The sequence below is a fragment of the Cydia splendana genome, chromosome 9 (genome assembly GCF_910591565.1).
Source record: "Cydia splendana chromosome 9, ilCydSple1.2, whole genome shotgun sequence".
Taxonomy (NCBI): Eukaryota; Metazoa; Arthropoda; class Insecta; order Lepidoptera; family Tortricidae; genus Cydia; species Cydia splendana.
This window is the reverse complement of record NC_085968.1, coordinates 7951879-7977614: the sequence shown is the minus strand read 5'-3', so window position 1 is coordinate 7977614 and position 25736 is coordinate 7951879. Positions and strand designations below refer to the sequence as shown.

General features: G+C 37.8%; 1 protein-coding gene across 5 annotated transcripts in view; it reads left to right on the top strand.

The window, feature by feature from the left end:
* Window positions 1-25736, top strand: part of LOC134793522 (3',5'-cyclic-AMP phosphodiesterase) — a 534412-nt gene that overhangs the window by 89163 nt on the left and 419513 nt on the right. The window contains exons 1-2 of one of the 5 annotated variants that reach the window (XM_063765115.1): window positions 6368-6924; window positions 10936-11368. The exons of the other annotated variants lie outside the window; for them this stretch is intronic. Coding sequence (XP_063621185.1) covers window positions 11280-11368 — 89 coding nt within the window. The 5' untranslated portion in view covers window positions 6368-6924; window positions 10936-11279. Of the gene's footprint in view, window positions 1-6367; window positions 6925-10935; window positions 11369-25736 lie in introns of those variants that run through there. 5 annotated transcript variants of the gene reach the window in all.

Here is a 25736-nt window from a genome sequence, read left to right as displayed (position 1 = left end):
ACGGTCCGGGACGGACCAAGGCCACGCGGTCTGAAGGCTTGTTGGCGACCGTGTAGCAAGGGCTTTATCACGCGCCCGGGTTTTGAAACAAGATTAGTTCGCGTCGGCGGTTTGACCGAAGTTATAATTACGTACACATACATGGAAAACAGCAGATCTGTGTGACCATAATCAGTTATTTCGGATCATTGTTTCTCACCCTTTCGCTTTATGCCCATGTAATTATTTGAATACACCTACAACACAAACAAACCCAAAATAGTAATTAACTGTGTTATTTGATTTATCGACCGCAGAGGCGCAGACAGCGTTTTCGGTTACAAATGCAGTAAGCATTCTATACCGGGTGTGGCCTGTAACACGAGCAAATAATTAATAAAACTTAGATTGGACTCGTCAAACGGTGACACTTTTGAAAGTCGCTGAACAAATTTTAGTCAGTATGAGGAGTACAGCCTACAGAATGTTTTGCTCGTATTACAGGCCACACCCGGTATACGTTTTGCAAATGGTATGTATGTAGAATTTTAATCAAATAAAAATCCCTGAATCTCAGAATGTTAAGAGCCAACAGGAGTGGTCATTCCTCCATACAAACGTAGTCCTCGTTTTCCTCCGTGGTTTTTGAAGCTAGAGCAATGATTTTTTCAACACAGATTAATATTGTCAATATCTGTGTCGGACCGTTTTGCTTTTTTTGATATTTTTGTTTTTTAAGGCGCTAGAGCCCTTCAAAAACGGCCAAAATGGCCTAATAGACTATGCCGCAATGAGAGGCGTGGTATTCAAAACTGATATCAATTAGCCAAAAAAGCAAAACGGTCCGACACAGATAATTTCATAATCATTTAGATTTCCAAATTTGGTTACGATTGGTTAAGTTTTGGGGGAGGAAAAAGAGGACTACGAAACCTCGATTTTTGTCATTTTTACGCAGGATTTTTCGCCTCAGCTGCAGTTGTCCCTATCGCACTAATTTTAGGGGCGGAGTTAAGTTTCTAAATACGTACACAGCCAGAAAAGTGATGGGCAATAGTCGACATTTAATGTCGATAATCTAGTGATGTAAGAAGTTATCGATAAACCGTCTTGTGTGAAAATATCTAGATCCTAAGATACAAGGGGGTTTTGGGTTGAGAGTAGGGAACACATTTTTGTAGTTATGATATACAATCTATTATGAACTTTTTGATTCTAATATTTCAAATTAGAAATCAAAATCAAAAATATTTTATTGCATGGTTAAAATGGGTTAACAAAATTTTTAGGTACCTACAGGCACGCTTCGTAATTGTCGAGCAATTTAGGGTCCTAGCTGAATTGGTTGTTCCATACTTACTCGTGCTCTATGGAATGTCCAATTTAGCTAGAACCCTAAATGGCTCAACAATCACGGAGCGTGACAGTACTAATGATTCATGTTCTGTATATCCTGCCCTACAATGGCGTTAATATTTGGTTGTCATGTCTATACTTCGTTTTTAAGCATTATTGAAAAAAAAAATAGTAAATACTAATATTAACCACTAAGTACATAACTATTACAAAAAAAGCTAAATAATTATACGATTGCATGCTTAAAAAAGACACGTCACCTTCACTCTAATGCTAAACAAACGAAGAATAAGAACTAACAGCGATAAGACCGCCTGTTGCTACCTTTATCTACATTGTAAATCGGTTTTAGGGTTCCGTACCCAAAGGGTAAAACACGGGACCCTATTACTAAGATTCCGCTGTCCGTCCGTCCGTCTGTCACCAGGCCGTATCTCACGAACCGTGATAGCTAGACAGTTGAAATTTTCACAGATGATTTATTTCTGTTGCCGCTATAACAACAAATACTAAAAACAGGATAAAATAAAAATTTTAGTGGGGCCTCCCATACAACAAACGTGATTTTTGACCGAAGTTAAGCAACGTCGGGCGGGGTCAGTACTTGGATGGGTGACCGTTTTTATAAATAATGGTACGGAACCCTTCGTGTGCGAGTCCGACTTGCACTTCGCCGGTTTTTTTTTAAATTTGTTTTTATGTTTGTGGTGTAATAAAGAATATTTTAGAGTCAGACCAAGAAAAGTCTACAGCAATTTTGATAGCACACGCAGTGCAAGTGTTATTTATATGTCATAATTTCATAGAAGCGACGTTTGAAATAATACTTGCACTGCGTGTTCTATCAAAATCGCTATAGATTTTTCTTGGCCTAACTCTACTTTAAATTACAAAGTAAGGCCTAAATTATAAAATAAGGCCCATCAATGTTTTTTTTTTTGTGTTTATTAAACTTGATATTTTGTCTATAGTATTAGCGGACATGGCCTCAAAATTTAAACCCGCTTAAGAATCGGGCCTTATTTCGTGCATTATATACAATACTACCCATTTTTGTGTAGTCATTATTTATACTATAGAAGCATTGTTTGAGTAGCCAATTATTTAAACAGTATTTTTTTAAAGGGCAACGGTGGCAATATTTTAAGGTCTGGATAATAAGATACAGATCTTAATAAGGATATCAATGTAAGTGAATGTTACCATGACTACCAAACAAACAAATGTGATAGAATTTGCCAGCTGGCATTGTAACATTCAGACAGTTACCTATGTACCTAATCTGAAATATGAATAAATTAGTAATATTTTAAACAGGAAAGTAAACCGAATTTTGGCCTTTTGCTGGACACAATCACAATAGTAATTTGTTTTACAAGAGGGCAAAGTTTATCGCCACCGGTTGATGCATTTGCAGCACCAATGGTAGAAAATGAAAGCTCATCATAAACTGCATAATCGACGTTTGATATGACTATTGAATCCGAGCTTTTTGATCATGAATCATGATAAAACAAAATTTTAGAAGGTCGCAGAATAGTGGATTTAAAATATTTATTTTCTGTGATCTCAAATATCAGGCACGATCATACAAATTGTACATTTGCTGATCTTGCCTTTGTCATTGAAAGACGTAAGGGTTTACACAGAGAATATATATTTAAGTGTAATATGTGCAAAAAAAGGAAACGATACACTCTGAAGACCCAAAAAGAAAATGTTAGTAAATACTGCTCCTCCCCATGGTTACTTGGTTCCTTATTCAACCTACCTGAAATTAAACGAGTAGGTTAGTAAATTATATCATTTTACATTATAAAGTTAAATGTTTAGGTATCTCAATCACTTACTCACTGGTGGACATGGACGCAAAATTTTTGCCCATCTACTTATACTATCTTATAAAAAATGAAATTTTGAAAGTTAGCACGCTTAAAGTTCGTTTTTTTTGCATTAAGGTAACAGATTTTGACATGTCTTATTAAAAATTACCATTGAAAAATAAGTCATAGCAAATATGTTAGAATTATAAATCATATTAATCATATTAATGAGCAAGAGCACTCTAAACCGGCGAGCGTGTATGAGGAATGTTATGAATGTGAAGGAAGCGAAAGTGGTATGTCAGGATCGTAGCAAGTGGAAATCCGTGGTCTCTGCCTACCCCTCCGGGAAATAGGCGTGATTGTATGTATGTATGTATGTATGTATTAATCATATACTTTTTTATATTCTTTTGCTTTCATAAGTAATATAAACTAATTTTTGAAAGCGTTTTTCAATAATTATTAATAAAAAGACACGTCATGATTGTTAAACTAGTGGTTCTGTGCGCTAAGTATAAAAAATAAGCTTCAGCGAACTCATTAAGCCTAGAAAAAACCCTACACCCTACTGCCACTTAAGTCAGTCTTGAGTCTTTGAATCAATTTCCGTAGTAGTACTACTACTACTAAGGTACTAGGAGGTAATAAGGCCTATAGTAGGTATAATAAGGCCTACCTGAAAAATAATGTTCTTACAACAGTGTAACCGTGTTAGTTATTTGAGTAACATATATGTAAAGTGATACAATTAAAAGCTAACAGCAAACCAGTACATAAATTATATCTTATGTACTTCTTATGAATTACACTCTTATAAAGGTTTCGGCTAATTACGCTTAATTACTTGAATAAAGGTAGATGAATTGCGTGCGGTCCAATAGGTAACCACAACTCACGGAGTCCAAAACAATAAGCTGATCAGCAAAGTCAAGTAAACAAAGCCAAGTCACAGTAGTAGAAAGATTATCGAGTTCCGTAAACGTAAGCCTGGTCAAAAAATTCAATCGCAACACAGTAAGTAATAAGTGAACGCCTCGTGGCAGTAACGCACGAAAAATAACATTGCAAATTGTCGGCAATGAGGCGCGCGCGGGTGCAAGCGTACGCATCTGTGTGCGTGCATTACACACACAAATACAGTCTCTCACGCCCCGTCAGAGCGACGGGTATATTCAGCTTGAAATCTCAAAATTGACTTTTAGCTCAGCTCCCGTTTCGTCTTAATGTTAATAAGTCATGTCGCGTAGGCATTTTTCCCTGTAGGTGCCTACATACATTGTGTGGGTAACAATAAATAATGGGTTGCGTTAGGCGTCAAGTGCGACAGTTTATTTCTACCTCAAAGTTCAAAGTTTTTATTGTATGTAAGAATTACTAAGAATCAAGTTACATTGCAGATGGAATATACAATTACATATTTAGTTACACCGAATCTTTACCTTTTCAGAAGCCGCCTTTTACCGCCAACAAGACTACTAAACGTATGAGGCATAAAATTGGACAAATTTCATTGCCGTATTAAATAAAGACGGGATTATATATAAATTTTCATGTTTTCTAATAATGTATGTAATAAATTATTATTAATTAATAATGTAATAACGCAGTTGTTAAGCGTTTGCGGTTGCCTATATCATAAAGAAAAAATACACATTTAGTTTACTTTACTCGTATTCAAAACGAAATAAGGACAGTGGTTAACTCGGGTGAAAGGCACCCATTTAGACACGTCTATTGGCGCTCTCATTTCGTTCGAGCGCCGAAAATATCTTGACCGAAATGGGTGCCTTTCGTCCCTTGGCTAACAATCTAGGTACTACATACTTTGATTTGAAATCGAACAAACATCCAGAATCATGATTCCTTTTTTTTCTGTCATTGGGTATTTTTAATTACATGTTATTGCTTATACGGCTACACATCGGTAACTAGTGGCATTTAGGTAGCACTTAAAAGATTAGTGATGAGCACACATCGGTAACTCGTGGTAAGTACTTAGGTAGCACTTGACAGTTTGTGATGTGACAATGTTCTTCCTATACGAGTCGAGAAAAAGGAACCACTAAAAAAAGGAATTAATTAAAGTAATATTTTAAGTGCTACCTAAATGCCACGAGTTACCGATGTGTACCGGTTATCCCCATTCATTCGTAGGCGTCTAGTAAATTTAGTCGTAGTTAGGTGGACATAATGATTAATGGTGGACAATGCTGCGTAGTAACTTGTGCCCTATTTTTTTTTACTATGGGGTCAGCGCTGTGAAGCTTATTGGCTTTTTATTTTAACTTGGCAACGAGAACGGGATGTCTCCTCCAGTGTTTCTTGTTTTTGTTTTCGCAACATAATTATATTGTAGTACTTCATGTAAATTCTAAAATTGAATATTTGTCATTTTTACAACAGTTTGAAAGCCATTAATGTCATTATGGTCCCAATATGTTTGATTGTAGTCTATCTAGGAATATTACTTTAAATGTTATCGTAATTTTTTAAATACAATAACATTGTGTATTAAAGGCGGTCAACAAGAATTTACAAACGAGTGTGAATTGAACAGCCCTAGGTCGAAAATACGGATTTACGGACCGCATCGCCTAGCAAGTGTGACGAAAAAATTCATTGCAGCCCTAGGCCATAATTTATGATTTCATACGTGTAAAACACCTTTTACTAGCAAGTGTGATGAAAAATATTTTTGTTACGCAGTCGTGAAGTTACGTGTCGCCTTATATGACAACAAATAATGCCTATGTTAGAGGGATCTACTTTGTAAGTTAGTTAGTTTACGTCGTAGTTGACCTCATTGATTAAGTCAATCTGTTACCCGCGACAGCTACAGAGCTTTTACCCAGTCGCCAAGTTCCGATCCAACACCTCGATACCATATTATATAGGTAGGTCAATCCACTATGTGTATGTAACGCTAACTTGTTTGTTTAATTTTAAAGTATAACGTGCACAATCCGATAAAATCATTCATAGTTGATGAATTGTGAGGAACGATTAACAACTTGGTATCTTGCCAACCAAAGGTTACAAATCGTTGTATGTCTGATTTACACTCGGTATGACGTTTTAATGCTGTTACAAAGAATATACATTTTATTAGCCGCATGTATCAGGTATATATTTAATCAAATGAAGATAAATATCAATAATAGTACACAGTGATTCGATAACATATTAACCGTTCCAATTTCAGATCTAAAGATAAGAAAGTATGGGTTAGACGTTAGACTAAAATATGTAAACAACTAATTAAGAACAATGAATATCCATTATTGTTTCTTGTTTATATAGAAGTGTAAAAACTGGACAGTGTTAAAACTGAACATAAAAAGCCTACCTTTCTCCCTTTTGTCCCTTCTACGATTCTATAAATCCTCAAGACATATTTCCCTTCCTTCCCTGCGTCTGTTTTTACCTACTTGTTGATTCGACTGACATATCACTTGTAAGCTAACTTCGAAGACTGACTTGTTATTACATATTTCACTGTTATATAAAGTGCCAAACATTGGAGTACGTGTTGAGTGCATTGATGGTGATTGCCGCGAGTGAGTCGCGCGATTGTGTGCGCATGAGTGGGTCGGTTCGGAGGGTGGCTCGGTGTGTTGCTCGTGCGTCGACGGCAGCACGGTGGTCGGAGGCGGGGTGTTCCGTTGCTGCGTGCCCTGGTGCGGGGCGCGCGCGGCGGCGCCCGTCGATGACGCCGACTACGCGCTGCGCGGAGATAGTCCGCCCACTCCTCTTGAAGAATACGGTAAGTTTTATTTACATATTTTCTTTTATTCGTTGTGGTATATACAATTGGCTTAATAAGCGCATCACTTAATTATTCAGGCGTGCTCGTCTCGCGGTTCCACCGAGCACCTAAGGCACAATTTAGCGAGTGAGAAACACAACGTGTCTTGCGTTAATCAACGTCAGATTTAAAATGCTTAATTTATACCTATAACTTTTGTTTTGACACAATATCGACGATATGTAATTTTTAACATTGCTTTGCGCTACCTTTTACAAATTTAACCCACTATACAAACAATCACAACAAATTATACTCGTACTTTGAGAATGATGAAGAAAAAATCAAGAAGATAAATTAAGATGTGATATTGTGATGCCCACTTGCCCAGTGTGATAAACTAAATATTAGTACCGCATCAAATATCTCCATCAATTCAACTCTTACCGATAAAATATTCGGTAACGTGAAAAGGGTATGAAGGGTAAAGTGGAGTTCAATAGAAATGGCAAATAATGTAAACATATATGACAGCTTTTCTTACTATTTATCACATAAGTAACATAAAATCTCTAGGAAGGTTGTTTTTATTGAAATATAAATAATTAACTTAATATAAATATATATAAGTATACAGGATGGAATATTTCTAGACACTGAGCTGAAAGGATAAATATTGTTATCTAAGTGATCTACAATCGAGTTATTTTAATCGTAAAGCTGGATTAAAAAGTAAAACAAAATAATTAAAATGTAGTATTTTTATATCAGTGACAACCTACCACTACAAAGTTATTTACATTTTAAATTTACATGTTTATATGTATGTCATTAACTTGACTTTACATTCGATGCTCGGATCTACTTGCAAGGGTTGAAACATGCAGATTTTTGAACTAATGTTTAACAAACAGTATCTCACAAACGGTTAGAAATATTAACTTGATGAATAAGTGAAAAATAAAGTACGTAGCCTAAACAAATCCCCGTTTGCATAAAAGTCCTAAGTTATGTTCCCCCCGATATAAACTGTTGATAATATCATAGTTTATCCTTCAAAAGTGCGAGAACTACGAAGTAATAAAGGTAAATTAGTTTGTTTACATTATTTGCCATTTCTAATCGAACTTCACTTTGTATGTATACAGTATTTCAATTCGCGGCGAGCCTATGCAACGTAATACGCGGGAGTGGTCGTATTTTACACAAATATTGAACGAAGGGGAGGCGTCTGTTCCGAATGTTGGGTGTTCTGTTTAAGTTAATTCAACGTTTTAGACCGACAACCCCAGAATAATGATTGATGAGTTGGTAAATATTGAGAGAATAATTACTTGACTATTTGCAAGTGTTTAGATAAGTCTTGCGATTTGAAATACGGACATCTCCTAGGGCACAATTAAGGGCCTCACAATGAATGAGTTAAATACACTTAAGGAACTATTTGAGCTATTGGCCACTAGGTATTTAATTAATCAGTTATTGAATCCGCTTATAACGCGAAGTGAAGCTGAAGGTACGAGAGATATTATAGTAAATACCGTAATCGTCCTCAACATTGCCTACGCAAACATTACCTTTCGCACGTTATTAGGAATTAGACGTCTTAGACATCTGTTTGGTAGATAATATTTTCTTTTCAAGCCTGATAATATTTGGTGTACTATTAGTAGTCAATGTTGAGGAAGTTTCCGATGTAAGTAGGTACCGTATATTATTATTAATAATCGATGTAACTTGGTTCCAAAAATTGGTACAATTTTTGTGGTGTGCTTTCTGCGTGCAATCACTGAAGGTTCATAATTAATGATGACTTGATGACATGGTGTTGATTTGGATAGTTGTTGGTTTAAATTTAGTATGTATTTAACTATTTGTCATACAAAGTTAATAATAGTCAATATAGATCATATGGACAATGACAGATTGTCATTAGATAGATTCACATAAAATGCATAACTTATATTATTATAATTACTTTAACATGGTTGTCTCGAAGCTCCATATTCTAGAATCTAGATAACAAAACTATGATTTCCGTTAATAAATGTTCCGTTGAGAAATTTCAGTTTCTACTTATTCATAAGGGTACGTATATGTAAAGTATATGTATGATGTATGATGTAGATATTGGATGGAATCCATTAACTATGTTGTGTATATTATATAGTAATGAATGAATACAATGTTAGCATGTCATGGAATAATTGAAGCGGGAATATGCATTAACATTAATAACGTTTCTCTGGCATTGAAACTCAGGCCTACTTTTGACAAATACATAGCATGTTTTTATATTATTAATGACAAAGTCGGTCGATTCATTATTATTGAAAAAAAAAGTATCGCCACGTCACTTTCACCAGGCAATAAATTCGTACACAAAGTGAACTAAGTTAAATGAATATGTATGTAAATTGTTTAATGATTTCATTTGCTTAATACAGCATTTACGAAATAACATGCAACGCACACTATTTAAGTACCATTTGCTGTAATGTTTTTAAGCACGTTTAGTTTATTGTTGGTATCGGCGTATCTTAAAATATTCCGTGTTTAGAGGCTATACATATTTTTATCCATTAAAAATTTAGGAAATTATTTCGCCGTAATAGTAAAAACGTAATGTTTATTTTCTATACTGGCAAGTCGCAAGGTCACGATGGCGTATCAAATGACTTGCCCTTGACTTGCCAGAGCCCATAATATTCCGGCTGAAACAGTAGGTAAGTATATTTAGTTAATATGTCCTCATAACTAACAATAAAGTTGTGATTATCTTTATGCGCGTAATACTGTTACCGTAGCTAAATGAGAAATATGCGAGTGTCGAGCGAGGATATATATTTTATTTGGCGAAATATTAGGAAGCTCACTTTCATTCTCTTTAGTATTCGGTATTTGAGCTTTCATTTATATCTACAAATTCTACGAATATGTAACACACCTCTTAATGTGTATGTATTTACTTGTAATTGCCCAACAAAAACTACAAATGTTTATGTAATTGGCTAATTAGATAGTTACCATTAGTTTACCTTTGTACACAACTTTGCTTCTGAGATGGTAACTACTCGTATTAGTTTTTGTGAAGGTGACATTTGCTTAATGAAAGGAGCTGTCTTTTTAGAACTTTTACTTTGCTGACTTAACCTTCGCTTTAAGGTACCTACTGTTATAAAAGTTTGAGAAGGTTTAGGTACTTACAAATGGTTGACAAATGACAAATGGTACAGTTGAATTGACGACCAGTCTGGCCTAGTGGCCCTGCCTGTGAAGCCGATGGTCCTGGGTTCGAATCCCAGTAAGGGCATTTATTTGTGTGATGACACAGATATTTGTTCCTGAGTCATGGTTGTTTTCTATGTATTTTAGTACATATTTATATATTATATATATCGTTGTCTGAGTACCCACAACACAAGCCTTCTTGAGCTTACTGTGGGACTTAGTCAATCTGTGTAAGAATGTCCTATTATATTTATAATTTATTTATTATTAAATGGTAGATCCTTTGGTTATACTAGTCTTCTTATTTGCTTCTAAATCGATATTTTGGATTAAATTCATCGCGTTGGTATTGCTGTAGGTAGGCCTGTTTTTCTCAACCTCAGTACTCCAAGTAGGTAGGTATCATTTGCATAATAAATTCCACGGATCCCAATATTTTGCAGCGCTTGCTCCCTTATTAAATTTGAATAGTAAGCATTTTTATTAAAATTCAAAGTACCCAAATGTTTTCATCATTCAAGTCTTACACCGAATTCTATCCGCAAACTCTTCACCTGGAAGACATTATTTACTCGCTTAAATTGTGCCTTTGCCGAGACGTAGTAGCAACGACTTGTGAATACGTAATTTCAATACCTAAATTCACTTAATGGCACTCGTATCCTAACGAGTATTGCAAAAATGTAAGTATTACGTTGCAAATCACTGTGTATATTAAGCTCCTTACCTATATACTACTGTAGCTGCAAGCCTTCTCGCAGACAGATTTATTCAATGCTTGTATTACCTTGTTTACAGTTGCTCCAGAACCAGTAATAAGCTCACCGAGACCTCTCGGCCAACAGTCGCCCCTTCCTGGAATCGAAGAGGAAGACGACTCAGATTGGCCACTCGAAGACGCGACAGACGCGACTCTCACACCATCGTATAAAAGTACCAGAAGCAGTACAGACACAGTTTACACTTCTTCGAGAAGTTCGGGCAAGAAGCGATTCGGGAGTCCTTCCTCAGTAAAGATATGCATTTCGGCTGCTGCTAGGAAGTCGGGGAAAGCGCGTAAGCGTGGGGGGGCCGTGGGCAGCGTGTCGCCGTCCGCGCCGCCGGCTCAGCAGGGCGAGGAGGCGCCCGCGCCCTCTGGCAGGATGCAGGCGGAGCAGGGTAGCATCGGCGAGCTGCAGAAATACCATGGCAGATACCTCAAGAGCCGCCGACACACGCTCGCTAACGTTCGGTGAGTACAGTAACTAAATGCATGACATAATCCGGTCAAATTATGTTCTAATGTATGGGGAACACAAACTAATTAATACCGTTTTAAACGAATTGAGTATGATACCTTTGGGGCCGTTTTTGCATTATTTCTAAAACAGAACCACGAGCATTATTCAGCTTCGAGGAGGTTCAAAATCACAACCTTCCACATTTTAAGCCAATTTAAGAATAAGAGAAAATATTGTAATCTTGTGTTGGCTGACTTCAATATTGACGACCAACATCACCAAACCTGTCGATCTTGATTGTTTGGTTTAATAATAAGGTAATAATAGTAAGGCTCGCCCTTTCATGTATCTACTCGTAGGACTTCTTAAATTTCACTAAGAATTTCAGGCTTAGTGGAGACGTTTTACCGATCCCTGGAACCTTTAGCTTCGTCAGCCGGCTCTGCCCCACATGCGAATTTCGTACGAACACTAGGTACTTTTTTATTAGATGAGGGCAGCGCACGAACGGGTGTTGTAGATATCCTTAGCTATGATCTTTGTCCAGTAGTGGATAACCTTTGGCCGACATGATAGTGACAAAATTTGTCCAAAACTTTTAAGACGATGAGTCATAATATTAATTACCTACGCTCTGATTGAACGGTGTTCACCAGAGTAATAAATCGACCAAATCTCGATTCTGTTGAGCGGTAATTACTTATTAACTATATAGGTATCGCGTAACTACCTACGCCGCAAACATAAGCATTGTTTACCACTGTCATTACCTGAACAATGATCAGTCGCTCACTGCACTATAATTTTCGTATAATCAAAGTTCAGTCATTAATGATTAACACGGGAGCGAAGTACTTACTTTGGTTAAAAAAACAAGTGAATATCGCGTGCGTCTATTTACCCACGCTGCATTGTCATGGGATAGGACAAAAACTGTACGTAAAAAGTCCATAGAATATAAACGGTCACTCTACTAATCATGTGATCGCCAGAAACGGTGCTATCAAATAATTTATAATGAATGTGTGTGTCTCTTGCAAAACTAAAATTTAGTCTTGATCACAAGACTAAGCACGAGTTATGAAAGATGGTGGGCTAGTGCTACAAGAACATTATACAATATAAAATGTATTATATATATACATACATAGAACAAGGGCCTTTTTAGGGTTCCGTACCCAAAAGGTAAAACGGGACCCTATTACTAAGACTTCGCTGTCCGTCCGTCCGTCCGTCCGTCTGTCTGTCACCAGGCTGTATCTCACGAACCGTGATAGCTAGACAGTTGACATTTTCGCAGATGATGTATTTCTGTTGCCGCTATAACAACAAATACTAAAAACAGAATAAAATAAAGATTTAAATGGGGCTCCCATACAGCAAACGTGATTTTTGACCAAAGTTAAGCAACGTCGGGCGTGGTCAGTACTTGGATGGGTGACCGTTTTTTTTGCATTTTTATTCCGTTTTTTTTTTCATTATGGTACGGAACCCTTCGTGCGCGAGTCCGACTCGCACTTGCCCGGTTTTTTAATAACACGTCGGTGGGAAACAAGCATACGCCCCTCCTGATTGTAAGCGAGCCTATGGACGCCTGCAACTCCAGGGGAGCGGAAATATCTAATACCTGACACTATAAATTATTATTACTCTATTTACTAACCAATTTTTAAACAGTACCATAAAGTGCATTTTCCGTTACTCAATCCGCTCGATATATCTCGAGTGTTATTTTACTGTATTAAATTTCAAAGTGATATCAGAGTAGTAATTACAGTTGCTTGTTCAGTTGAGTATGCCTTTCCTTAATTTGCAGAAAAAACACTTGGGCGGTCTATTACAAATTAAATGAAAACATTTTCGCTGTAGAGACCGCGAGCAGTAGATAGTAACAAAGGAATCGAGAAGGATTACTTCTGTAAGGAACTTGGGAATCGCTACTGACAGATACAATCTAAAGGATATTGACGAGATGGTATACTTTGTTGTTTCAGAAATAGGAAATCGGTACTATTTTGTTTTGGTTTAGCTCCACAATATCTGGGTTTGATTGTTAATAATTCTACGTATTAAATGAACAAACCACATGCCTGTCTTTGTTCGTATTTGAGGGACAATTTCACCGCTCTTTTTGGTTTTAGTAACATATAACAATGGAGCAGGCAGCTTTCTCGCGCAAAGATTGGCCATAGCAATTCAGCGCGGGAACGCTGCCTGCGTGATGATCGAGCACCGATCGAGCACAAGACATCCTCCAGACTGAGCATATTAGCTCTACCCCCTCTGCCACAAATACGGTAGTTTTACTCAATTTTCGAGTCGAAAGTGTCTTTGTGTGACGTCCGTGTCTTTGAACGGACCAATCACGGCGCATGACCTCGCTCACCTCGACCCCCGCACCCCCGTATTTTTGGCAGCATCGGTTTCATGAATTAATTGCTCTAAACTCCGTCTAGAGGATTCCTAGTCTATGTGAGCACCCTACCAAGGGCACAAAATTTTGATAGGTATTTTTAATTTTTAGCTTCAGTTATTTTAATTGTAGTTAATGTTAGTTTTATATTCATTTTATAACACTTATTATATAATAAATGAGTTTGATTCTATAACAATTTATTTGTAATTAATGATAAATGTCGTTAGATGATAGCGGTACAGCCTGAAATTCGGGAATCAGCTGCAAATGGTGTTAAAGGTACGAAAATCGGCACGATTAATCTTTAGGCCATTTGAATCAATTTGACCCGTAGTACCAAAAAAAAACAAACGGAAAGGAGTTATGACGTCATCTTTTTTTTGTATGGAAAAATAAAAAAAATTATTCAGAAACCTATCGTGTGTGGTATTAAATGAAAGGGCATTTTGAGCCGGTTCTAAAAATATATCACATTATTATATTTCCGTCACTTGCATTCAATTAAAATAAAAATAATTTTCAAAACATACCATGTTTGGGCTCCTCCAGACACGAAACCGTTGAATTATTTTTTGCAAAATATACCTAAAGTAATACCCAATATTCTCATATCTAACCCCAAGAAATTAATTTCGAAAATATTTAGTTTTAGTATTTTTATTTTTATTTTTTATTATTACAAATTGTGATCTATCAATCTATCAATGAAACGGCCTCCTAGCCTAGTCGATAGTGACCCTGCCTATGCCTTACCAGGGCTTGTATATACATATGTGTATATGGGCATTTATTTGTGTGATGATGATGATGAACACACAAATAAATGCCCTTACCAGGATTCGAACCTGGGACCTCCTGCTTCATAGGCAGGGTCACTATCGACTAGGCTAGGAGGCCGTTTCATTGATAGATTGATAGATCACAATTTGTAATAATAAAAAATAAAAAAAAAATACTAAAACTAAATATTTCTAACGAGTGGCGATGACTCGCCACTCGTTAGATGGGCACTATTGGGCACCTGATGCGCCATCGTAAAGACGGCCAGGCGCAACACCGGCGTGAGCGGCTCAGGCCGCGTAGCCAACATGCCAATCGCTTACGCTTCGTAGCGATCGAAACGCAACTGTCACTGTCGCACTAATATGAAAGAGTGATAGAGAGACACAAAGCGTTTCGTTGTCGAAGCAATAGCGATTGTTACCTTGGCTAGGCCGGCTGGGGTGTCAAGAGGTGGTGCTGCGCTTTCTCCGAAGTTACTCGCGACGTTATGCCCTTTAACACTTCTACCCTATAGCTCTAGCGACTCCTCTCTGGTCGGCCAATGAAGGCAAGCCAGAGCTGAGAGTCCTGCCCCCTGGGGGTCCACTCCGACCGACGAAGACACGCCGGAGACGGAGACCCTGACCGACTCTCGGGTATTATTATGAATAACCACTGATTTAACAGTCTGTTTCATGAGGTAAAGTTCAGTCTTGGGTAATTGTAACTAACAGTGAACTTTGTAAACAAATCTTTGAAGTCGATTTTCACCCACTTCCGACGGTCGCATATTTAGATTTGTATGCGCATGTAGATTCGGTGACAATGCAATAAGATACTGTAAATACATACCACAATGTGTCACAATATATACACAACGAAATAACTATTATGTGGTTTCAATGAATCTGCAACACTGATAACGGAGTTTGTTGATTATCCCAATAGTACTTTTCATAATAGATATCGAGAATAAACACGTCGTTAATTTTAATAGGTAATATAAACTTCGGAATATTGAAAGTTTTGTTAAACATCTTTCATTTTATATTTATTCGAGCAAAATATAGCGTAATCATTTCGGCAAAAGGTAGCCTTATGCAAATTAGTTCGTTGGTATTTCGATAATATTATTCCACGAGACATCTAGCGTTTTACCTGCGGCTCTGCGGCCTTTCGTTCCCGACCTTACTCAATTTATCTGAAATTGATACAATAGGTATATGGTTTTTTAAGCACATTACCTACTGAAGATTTGTGATCCTATCTTTGGACCAGTACACGGATGTTATGAGTGTTGTGTGTTATGCCCCAGACAATTAACATAAACATAAACTAAAGTATTAATTCTTATACTTCATTTTCTAAAGATTTATTTCAGAAATATGTTACGCACACGTAACAATGGCGCTACCGTAGCTTATTAGGTTCTCGCATAGATACTAATGAACACACGTTTTGCCCTAGTCGCCTTTAGCATTTTTTTCAATTTATCTAATTTACCTAGCTCCTACGAAACATTATTCGTCCCTCTTATCAAAATCGCGCAACATTTGCGTGGTAAATGGTAAATCAATCGGGGTATTACGCCGTCTCGAACAAAGGTCCCATCCGTGAATGTTCAGTTGTAGGTGATGATTGATGGCGGGTACGGGTGATTGATTCTCAGGTGTCAGCCGATGGTGATGAATTTTACCCCGCCTCCTGACATACGATGTTATATAACCATGCTGTGTGCCTCATGTACACATTTTTGTATTTTTTTAATAAAAACTATGTTCATTCAGTGGTTTTTTAAGTTAGTAGCAATGTACCTAGTAGTAATATAAACGACACTTGTCTTGTGCTGTTATGAAGAATTGCAGTGAATACTCAGATACTGCATTACGTGTCACTTATGTGTGTGCCTATATAAAAGACGGGACTGAATGAAGTAGAAACTAGGTTTTTAACCGACTTCAAAAAAGGAGGAGGTTTTCAAATCGACAGTATGTTTATTTTTGATCCTGAAAACTCCGTAATTTCTGAACCTATTTGGAAAATTATTTTTTTATTTGTATGTACATAATAGTCTTGGTTGGTTCCGTTTTTGTCAAAATCCAGTTGTGATGATGGGATCTGTGAGGAACATAGGGAATTCTTCAAATTTTATACGCATATATATATATATATATATATATATATATATATATATATATATATATATATATATATATATATATAGCAATTTTAGTATTTCCATCAACAAACCAAGCCTTTTTATCCAAAACAGTGCCATTTGATAATCGTACGGAATCCCAAGTTTATCCTCGGACACGGTTTCGATAAAAACATCCCCTTGATAGAAAAATCTTTATCAGATTTCGTGGATTGATATTTGATAGGAAATTTACAATAATTCCCTAAAGATTCTCATCGATATTAGATAAGGAAGCAGAGAATCGGATTATTGAACTCTAAAAAAATGTTTCTTGTAAAGTATCGAAAAGTGTGTAATCGACGCAAGCAAGCATAGCTTTATTTTTTTTCGGAATAATTACGTACCTACTATACTTAATTATTGTTTACGTACTCGTAAATAAACGGGGGTGTATTGATATCGCTTCTTAACGTATGCATATCGTTTATGACGCTGATTAAAATTTCTTGTTTGCGAGTTTCTCTGTCTGTAGTCAACCGTAGTAGGACGTATGCATTTTCTTAAACAAAAATCCATACCTAAATAACTAACTGTCCAAATCCCTTTCTTGCTGGAGTTCACTGACGTTTACTTCACTTTATGTTGGCATGAATCCAAAAATATAGGTACCTACTCTTGTATTGTCTGTTGTGTACTAGGGATCTGGCAGACGACTTCTATTTCATTTCGGCAAAAAATTCTTCGAAAGTGCCACTCGTTTCTTGTTTTAAGTTGTGAAAGCAATCATTTACGCCACCTGGAACAGCACTCAGCAAATGCACTTATAAATTCGAATAGATAGAAAATTGTGACCGAGGCTCTAAAAGATAATAAAAAAGTTTATTTTACGACACCCATCATTTTATTACCATTCGTTTGCTCTTGGTTTATTTTTGTTTGTTTTCATATATCCAACTCCTGAGCTTATAATGTACCGTAGACCGGGGTGGCTTTGGAAAATTTGGGGTTACTTTGATAGATTTAAAACGGCCATAGAATTACCATTATTCATTATTTACTGAAAATGTTCCTGTAACTAGTTAGATTACTATATATTCATATTCACCTACTGTAAAAAATCTCGCATAAATATATAATATGGCTTAAAAACTAGAATTTTAAAGTCGCCCCTGCATTTGAAAGTCACCCCGGTCAATGGTACATAATTTTTAACAAAAACCGACCTCACAAGACAGTATAGTCTGCATTGCATCATTTTTAGGGATCCGTACCCAAAGGGTAGAAACGGGACCCTATTACTAAAGACTCCGCTGTCCATCTGACCGTCTGTCTGTCCGTCCGGCTGTCTGTCTGTCACCAGGCTGTATCTCATGAACCGTGATAGCTAGGCAGTACAGTTATAACAACAAATACTAAAAACAGAATATAATAAATGTTTAAGTGCTCCCATACAACAAACGTGATTGCCGTTTTTTGCGTAATGGTACGGAACCCTTCGTGCGTGAGTCCGACTCGCACTTGGCCGGTTTTTATGAACTTCATCATTAACTAATTCAACTTTTAGAAATGTCGCTTTCCGAGAAAAATACACATATCACTAAAAGGGTGCATAGCGTTCCTGCAATTTCTCCAGGATGCCGGTGAAAGCAACTGTAACCCTTTTGTGCAAAAATGTATTTACCCAAATCGACTTAGCCGTCTTCGAGAAATCGGGTATCTTAATACATACAAAAATAAACACTAAGATCCCGAAGTATGAATAACCTCTTACTTCGAAATGTTGAAAATGTTAGCTCATTCCACAACTTTATAACCTAATTTACGACTAAGCTTTAGATATTATAAGTACCTATTATAAAAATGACCCTCAAAAGTCGCGAAATTATTTTTTACGAGAATATGATAAAGGAACCTGTTTGGCTATTAATGAATAGTAAACGCAATTTTTACATGCAATATCCTCGAACGCGTGTTGAATAGTGTCTCCTGTGTACACATGACCGCAACGGAGTGGACCGCCTTTGTGCACCGAGCCATGCCCGACGGGAAACCGCTTGGGGCGTACGCGCATTGAGGATCTGAGGAAGTCATTCTGCGATTCTTTCATGTTCCCGGAGGAAACTGAGAAATGATGTTTGACGACGTTTGCCTTCAATCCCTCCCAAGTGTAATAGTATTTTTTCATAGAATTTATAGGTACAATTACGATTTAGGAAATAGTTTTGAGACAACCGTTAAAGAATTTATGTTTATGTTATGTTTTTGGTCATTACGTAATCTCTTAAGGAACATACAGGATTAATCGACGAGGGGGTCGTTTGTGCACTACATTTTAACGTACAAGTTCATCTAGTTTTTACTATCTTGCTGCACATATTTACGGAAGAACGGACATTAACTACACATGGTCCACAATATCCTCAAGTGATAAGAGCGTCTTAGTAGTTTGCTTATAACAGTAAATAACGCTTGCTTATCCACCCATGACCTACTTATCCATTCCACCGAACAAGAATTTTTGGTTCCAATATGGGAAGTAGGTAAGTGTATGGATTAGATCTCGAAAAAGCTCGTCCTTAATCCTCCAGGGCCCTGCTGAATGTACTTTTGTTTCGCTAGCAAATATAACATATTGTTTACGATAATGATGTCGGCATCCAAGATATTTATTCTCTTTGATTCTTATGTGTATGCGGTTCAATCTTTGAATTTATTCACATGGAAAGGAAAAATGTTCGGAGCTTATGAATGTTACGGGGCTTACTAATATGACCTAACCTTTTCATAATTATTCTAGAAACAGACATGCTTTTACCTCTACCTTTGATAGGTTGAATGTCAAACTTTTTCCACCTAAATTAATCGTGAGGGTAGGTACGTAAACACAGGAAGTTTCAAAATAATGTGTTAAGCCAAATTGTGTGAATGCTACAGGATGCGTATTGTAAACAAAGGCATCAATATCCGTCGAGAATCGCTATCTGTTTACCGGATTGCTATTTCCAGATTGGGTAGTGTTGAATGGTTTCACAATACCCCTCTCAACGTGTCATCTGTCTTACCAGGTGAAGTTTTGGAGGAACTATAGAAATAAATAACTATACAAATTTGGAATACACGATATTGGAATCACATATTAAACTTGTTTGAGCCATTTTGAACGCGAGCTTAAGAGTGTGGTTGGCAACGTTAACACAAATCCATTATTAGTTCCAAAAATACTATCTCATACTTTTAAAAACATAATAATTTATACACTAAGAATACAAAGTTTTAAAATCAATGTTCTCTCAGTAATGAAGAAAATAGGGTAAAGCGCATTTACTGTCTTGTGTTGCCAGCGGTTCAATAACTAACTAGTGATGGTGCGACTTATATTTTTAGTAACTTGGCCTGCCTCTATTAGTTTGTTCAGTTAACTTTATTACACTTAATCAAAAGTAACCCGATATAAGCGAAATAAAAATTATCTAGAAATTTGTAGGTACTTACTATAAGTTGGAAACGAATAAAAGCGTTTTCACATTGTCCGATCCGATATCAGATGTCGGATGATCCTTGAAGAAAAGTAGCTGCGTATTAATTTTGTACTACAAAATTACTAAATTAAAAGTGAAGACATGGGCCTATGCTAATTTTACACCATTATATAATTTTTTGTTAATTATTCAGGCCCTTCATTTAAGATATAGATTCACTGGTACCACCTATATTTAGGTATTAAATTAGATTTATTCCATTTCAACACATTCATTCCAATTCCAACATTAAATAACAAAACAATGTATTTACAACAACACTGGAGGACATGGTTTAGCTACAAATGTTCCTTGTTGACTACAAAATTCTAAAAACGGGCGCTCAATACTTCTGGCGAAGGTTTAACATATCAAAGTAAAAATACAACACCCAATGAGGATCGAATCGCTCGACGTAAGCTTCAGAACTCGATCAATTGATCCTACAAGCACATCCCTACGAAAGCCGTCACGGAACAAAAATCGCGTGATATTCAATTCTTTGAGGGATTAACCTAGCCTTGGCATTTCACGTCAATTGGAATATCTTCGTCCTGATACATGCTAAAAGCTTAGGTATATTCACATATTTCGTTTTCTAACATGAATATCTACATATTATCGGCCCGATTCGAACTTTAAGATACGTCAATTAATAGTAGAAACGATATGGATTAGATGTGTCAGTGTCAAATGCGACGTTTTTTCAAAAACGTCGCTTTTGACACCACTGACAGTGACACATCTAATCCATATCGTTTCTAGATCTATTAATTGACGTATCCTAAAGTTCGAATCGGGCAGTATATGTTACAATACTTACAATTTAAACCATGGTCGATTTGGGTACGTATATATCGTACTTTGCGAGCGCGCGGATCATACCATACTCGATTAACTAAGTAGGATGGAGTAAACAAATCCATCACGCACATATTTATATACGCAATTTGATAAACAAGATATTCCAATATTTCCAATACACATGTTTGTATCCAATGGATGTCTCTTTAGGTGTGTCGACCCTATTGATTGATTGCTTCCTTTTTTTGTGTAAATGCTGCTGGCTGTTGAAAGTAGCTTTGTTATATAATATTTTAAATTATACATCCTAAAAATATAAACATAAAAAACCATAAGGAACTTATATTATTTTAAAACCTAATGAAAAGTGCCGGCGGCAACTGAGTTATGTTGTAGTTGCTGGCAGGTAGGATTGCAGAGAAATGCTGGCTATATAATCTTTAGAACTAAACTTTATCTAAACTTTAGAAATGCCAAATCAGATTTGTTTTTTCTCGATTTCATAATGTAGGTATACTCGTAAATTGAAAACTTAGCGTTATTTAGAAAGATATTTGGTTACGATTCAATTTGATGTAGCATTTTGACCTTTATATTATAGTACTACCTACTATTTGAGCTGTTTAGTGCAACTTCTAGAATTTCATACACTCTTTGTAAAAAACTGAAACTGAAAACTGTGAAATGCCGAAATATAAAATGATTATCAAATATATTATACGCGTCATTTACAGGACTTCTTTATCTTCAGCTTTAAAATCAAACCCATGACAGAATATTATTTTCTGTCTTTCATCAAAAAAAAATAGAGATCTTTTTACCTAGCAAAAAATATGTACTTGAAAGACTTATTATTTTTAGTGACATGGTCCCTAATAGTTTAATGACTATTGATGAAAAAGCAGGACGGAGAGAATGCACTCATTAATTTTTCACGAAGCCAGCGGCATTTTATCTAACTCGACGGGTCTGTCTTCACCCACAGATACTCTTTTTAATGAAACCCGCGTACCGTGGAAACGTTAGCAGTATTATAACTGCAAGGTGATTAGAATATAATGTATGTAGGTAATGTGAACGGTATGGTTCCTGGTAGAATGTTTATAGCATTCTTGGATATATTACCTGATAATATCATATTAGAATAATATTTAAAAATAACAGCCTAATATTGTAATGTTTCTCGCAACCGTATCTTTCCTGGGACAGTTACACAATTTAGTTTTTTTTTATTATACTTTATTTATTAATAAGCTAGATACAAACATTAAAAAGAAAATTAAACTAACTTATCTATAAAATAAAACTAAATTAAAACTAAAAACTAAATTATAACTAAAAACTAATACTAAATAAAATAAAATAAAAATACGTCCAAGAAATTGGGCCTCTTTGGCATGGTGCCGAGGACGCTGGCAGCATTTCCCCGCTGTATTGCGAAGCTAATACGTTGAGCGAGAAAGCTGCCAGCTCTTCGGTCACCAGTGAAGTCGATAAGCCTTTTTGAGAGCTCTTTAAAAAGTTGTAGGGCATTAGAACCCCACGGGCCAAGGGATCCAACCCCAAATGACATATAAATATACTCGGGGCCGAGACCCCTGTACTTCTGGAATTTGAGCTTTACAGCCGCTTTAGCCGCTGCACCTGCTTGGTTACTGGTTCCCGTGAGGTGGGAAGGGGCCAGAGTGTCTACGCAGGTAGCGTCCCACACTAGCACCCTTCCCAAACCCCAAGGAACCAGGGACATACCGTCCGGTCTCTTGCCGTCGTCTCTAGCTATGCCAGTTGGCTCCAGTAGAGCTGACACGTTGACGGATGCAAGAGACCGGCGGATTATGTCATTCAGTGCGGCGTATCTTGAAAAGCGGCCAGCACTTTTTTGACAGGATAGCCCGTGGTGTCCTAATTCATCGACTTCACTGCCGCAGGGGCACCTGTGTGGAGCACATAATTTAGTTAGAAAGTTTAATTTTTATGTTTATGAAATCGTATAGAAATATGTTTTGCAATGACTGAACGTCTGAAATATGATTTACCAAACTTCACACGCAAATTATTTCCTTGCAATACCTAGGTTATTTTTATGGTGTATTGTGATTACAAGATTACGATCCCACTCCAAAATTTAGCAAAAGAGTTAAAACACTGCTTGCAATACTTTCACTGTAGAACCAGTCACGGGTGAGGGAACAGGATGTACTATGAGTGAGACTTTCAAAGAGACTGCGGTGTGTAATATGCATCGCGTGCAACGTGCAATATGTCTATGTGTAGCATTCATACTTCAGCCTTACTAGATCAGAGCTAAAAGAGCCTAAACATATCCTAGTTACATTACCTATACATATGCTATATATGGTGCAGACACAGGTGAATGAATAATAAGCGTGACGAGCTAAAGGTCAGACCACCTGTAGCCATCACGTATAATTACGTCGGAGGGGTGCTGACCTGCAGCGAGTGTGGCCGCACATTTGCTGCAAAGTTTGGCTACGTCATTCACCTGAGAGCGCACCAGCGACGCTCTCAGCGGTAGAAAAGCAGTTGCTGTAGCCGAAAACGGCTAGGAGATGATGATATATGCAAAGAGAATAGAGTGTATAGAGAGTCACTGTCATTGTAAATTATGTAGCCACAGTACATTTACTGCCATCCTTCTACATAAGATTAATAATAATAATAATATAATCGCTCTCCTTGGCGAACGAGAACTGGCGCAAACCTGTAGTACTAAGCACCGAGGACCGCACGGCGGTATGGAAGGATAAGCTGCTACACGGGCGGTTCTACAAGGCCCTCATGGGACCCGATGTAGACCTACCCGCGTCGGTGAACTGGCTACGATTCGGGGACCTCTTCGGAGAAACCGAAGGTTTTGCCTGTGCAATTGCGGACGAAGTTATCATGACGAATAACTACCGGAGATATATCCTGAAGGACGGTACGGTCGACATTTGTCGGGCATGTCGCCGTCCCGGAGAGTCACTCAGGCATATTATCTCCGGTTGTTCTCATCTTGCTAACGGCGAGTACTTGCACAGACATAATCTCGTAGCCAGAATTATTCACCAGCAGCTTGCCCTCCTATACGGCCTTGTGGACCGCGAAGTGCCGTACTACAAGTACTCACCTGCGCCAGTTCTCGAAAATGGTCGTGCCACGCTCTATTGGGATCGATCTATCATCACTGACAGGACTATTGTAGCCAATAAGCCTGACATCGTGCTGATAGATCGATTGCAGCGCCGGACCGTGCTCGTCGACGTCACCACCCCCCATGATGAGAATCTCGTGAAGGCCGAGAAGGACAAGTCCAGCAAGTACCTAGACTTAGCTCATGAGATTACCGCCATGTGGGATGTTGACTCGACGATCATTGTTCCGATAGTCGTGTCAGAACGGTCTCAAAGCGAAGAGTCGAGCAACACCTAGAGAGGCTCTCGCTGGGTCCTTGATCCAACCATCAAGGGTCAGATGCAGAAGGCGGTAATTTTGGACACGGCGCGTATAGTACGTCGGTTCCTCACTCTGCGGCCCTGACCACCGGCAGCTTGAGCCCTGACCACCGGCAGCTTGAGCCCTGTCCCGCTGACGGCGGCACCCTAGGTTAGGTTTTTTATAATGTGTTTATATGTATTTTTTATTGTTTTGTAAGTGTTTTTATATTTTACTTTTATATTCATATTATAAATAACCTAACTTAAGACGAAAAATAAATAAAGAGAATATTAATATAATAATAATAGTTCTTCGCCCGCTGGTTTTACCAGTGCAATCAGTCAACGCAGGGCAGCTTGTGGCGAGCTGTTGGGGATTAGCGACCTCACGTACCCGAGTGCTCCTGGGGAGTTCTGTTACCCGCAAGGAGGGTGGGTGGGACAGGATTCTCTGCCTCTGGCTTGCCTTAGCCGGCCGGCCAGAGTGGAGTCGTTAGAGCTATAAGCTCCAGGGGTGGAAGTGAAATATGCATAAGACGCGAGTTGGCACAGTGGCTGTTAACAGCCACTGGGTAGAAAGCGGCGCACACCTCTCGACACCCCTAAGCCGCTCACACCGGTGTTGCCCTTGAGCCATCCTAGATGTCGCTTTTTGTGGGGGCCCATCTTGTGAGGGCGAGTCACCGTCTGCCAGAAATAAAATTGCATACCGTTTTATTAGGCAGGCGTCCGGTTTTTTACCCCATAACTCAGTACTTAGTCCATCGCTTTCACCCAATAACCTAGTTCATTTTAGATTCCATCAACTCTCAATAGCCCTTACACCCTGGCGGGTGCTGCCTCTGCGTGCGTCCCATGACACGGGCAAGGGCAGCATCCGCTCGGTGTACCCCTTACATTTCATTAAAGTGTCAAAAGGGCCTCTACGTGTTGGCTTCGGCTCCGCGCACGCCTCCCAAAGGTCCGGAACACCATTGTTCCGTGATGGGAAAGACATACAAATAGTTCTTTATTGACAGGTAAACACCCATTTTAAACAATAGTACAGTGTAAAAATACAAAGCATAAAAGTGTAAAATACACGCAAAAAAATACCTAAAATTGATAATAATTATTAGGCAGTCACGGTCAGGATCGTCACTTCCTGTTCCTCTCACGGTGCACGGATACCCAGTATTTATATATAGGATTGTCCAGATAGCCGGACAGCTCACGGAGAATACTGTTGTCAGATGATCTTAGGCGACTCCAAAAGGATGCGACGCGGGAGCGAATGATAGCAAAAAAGTCAGGGACTTCGAC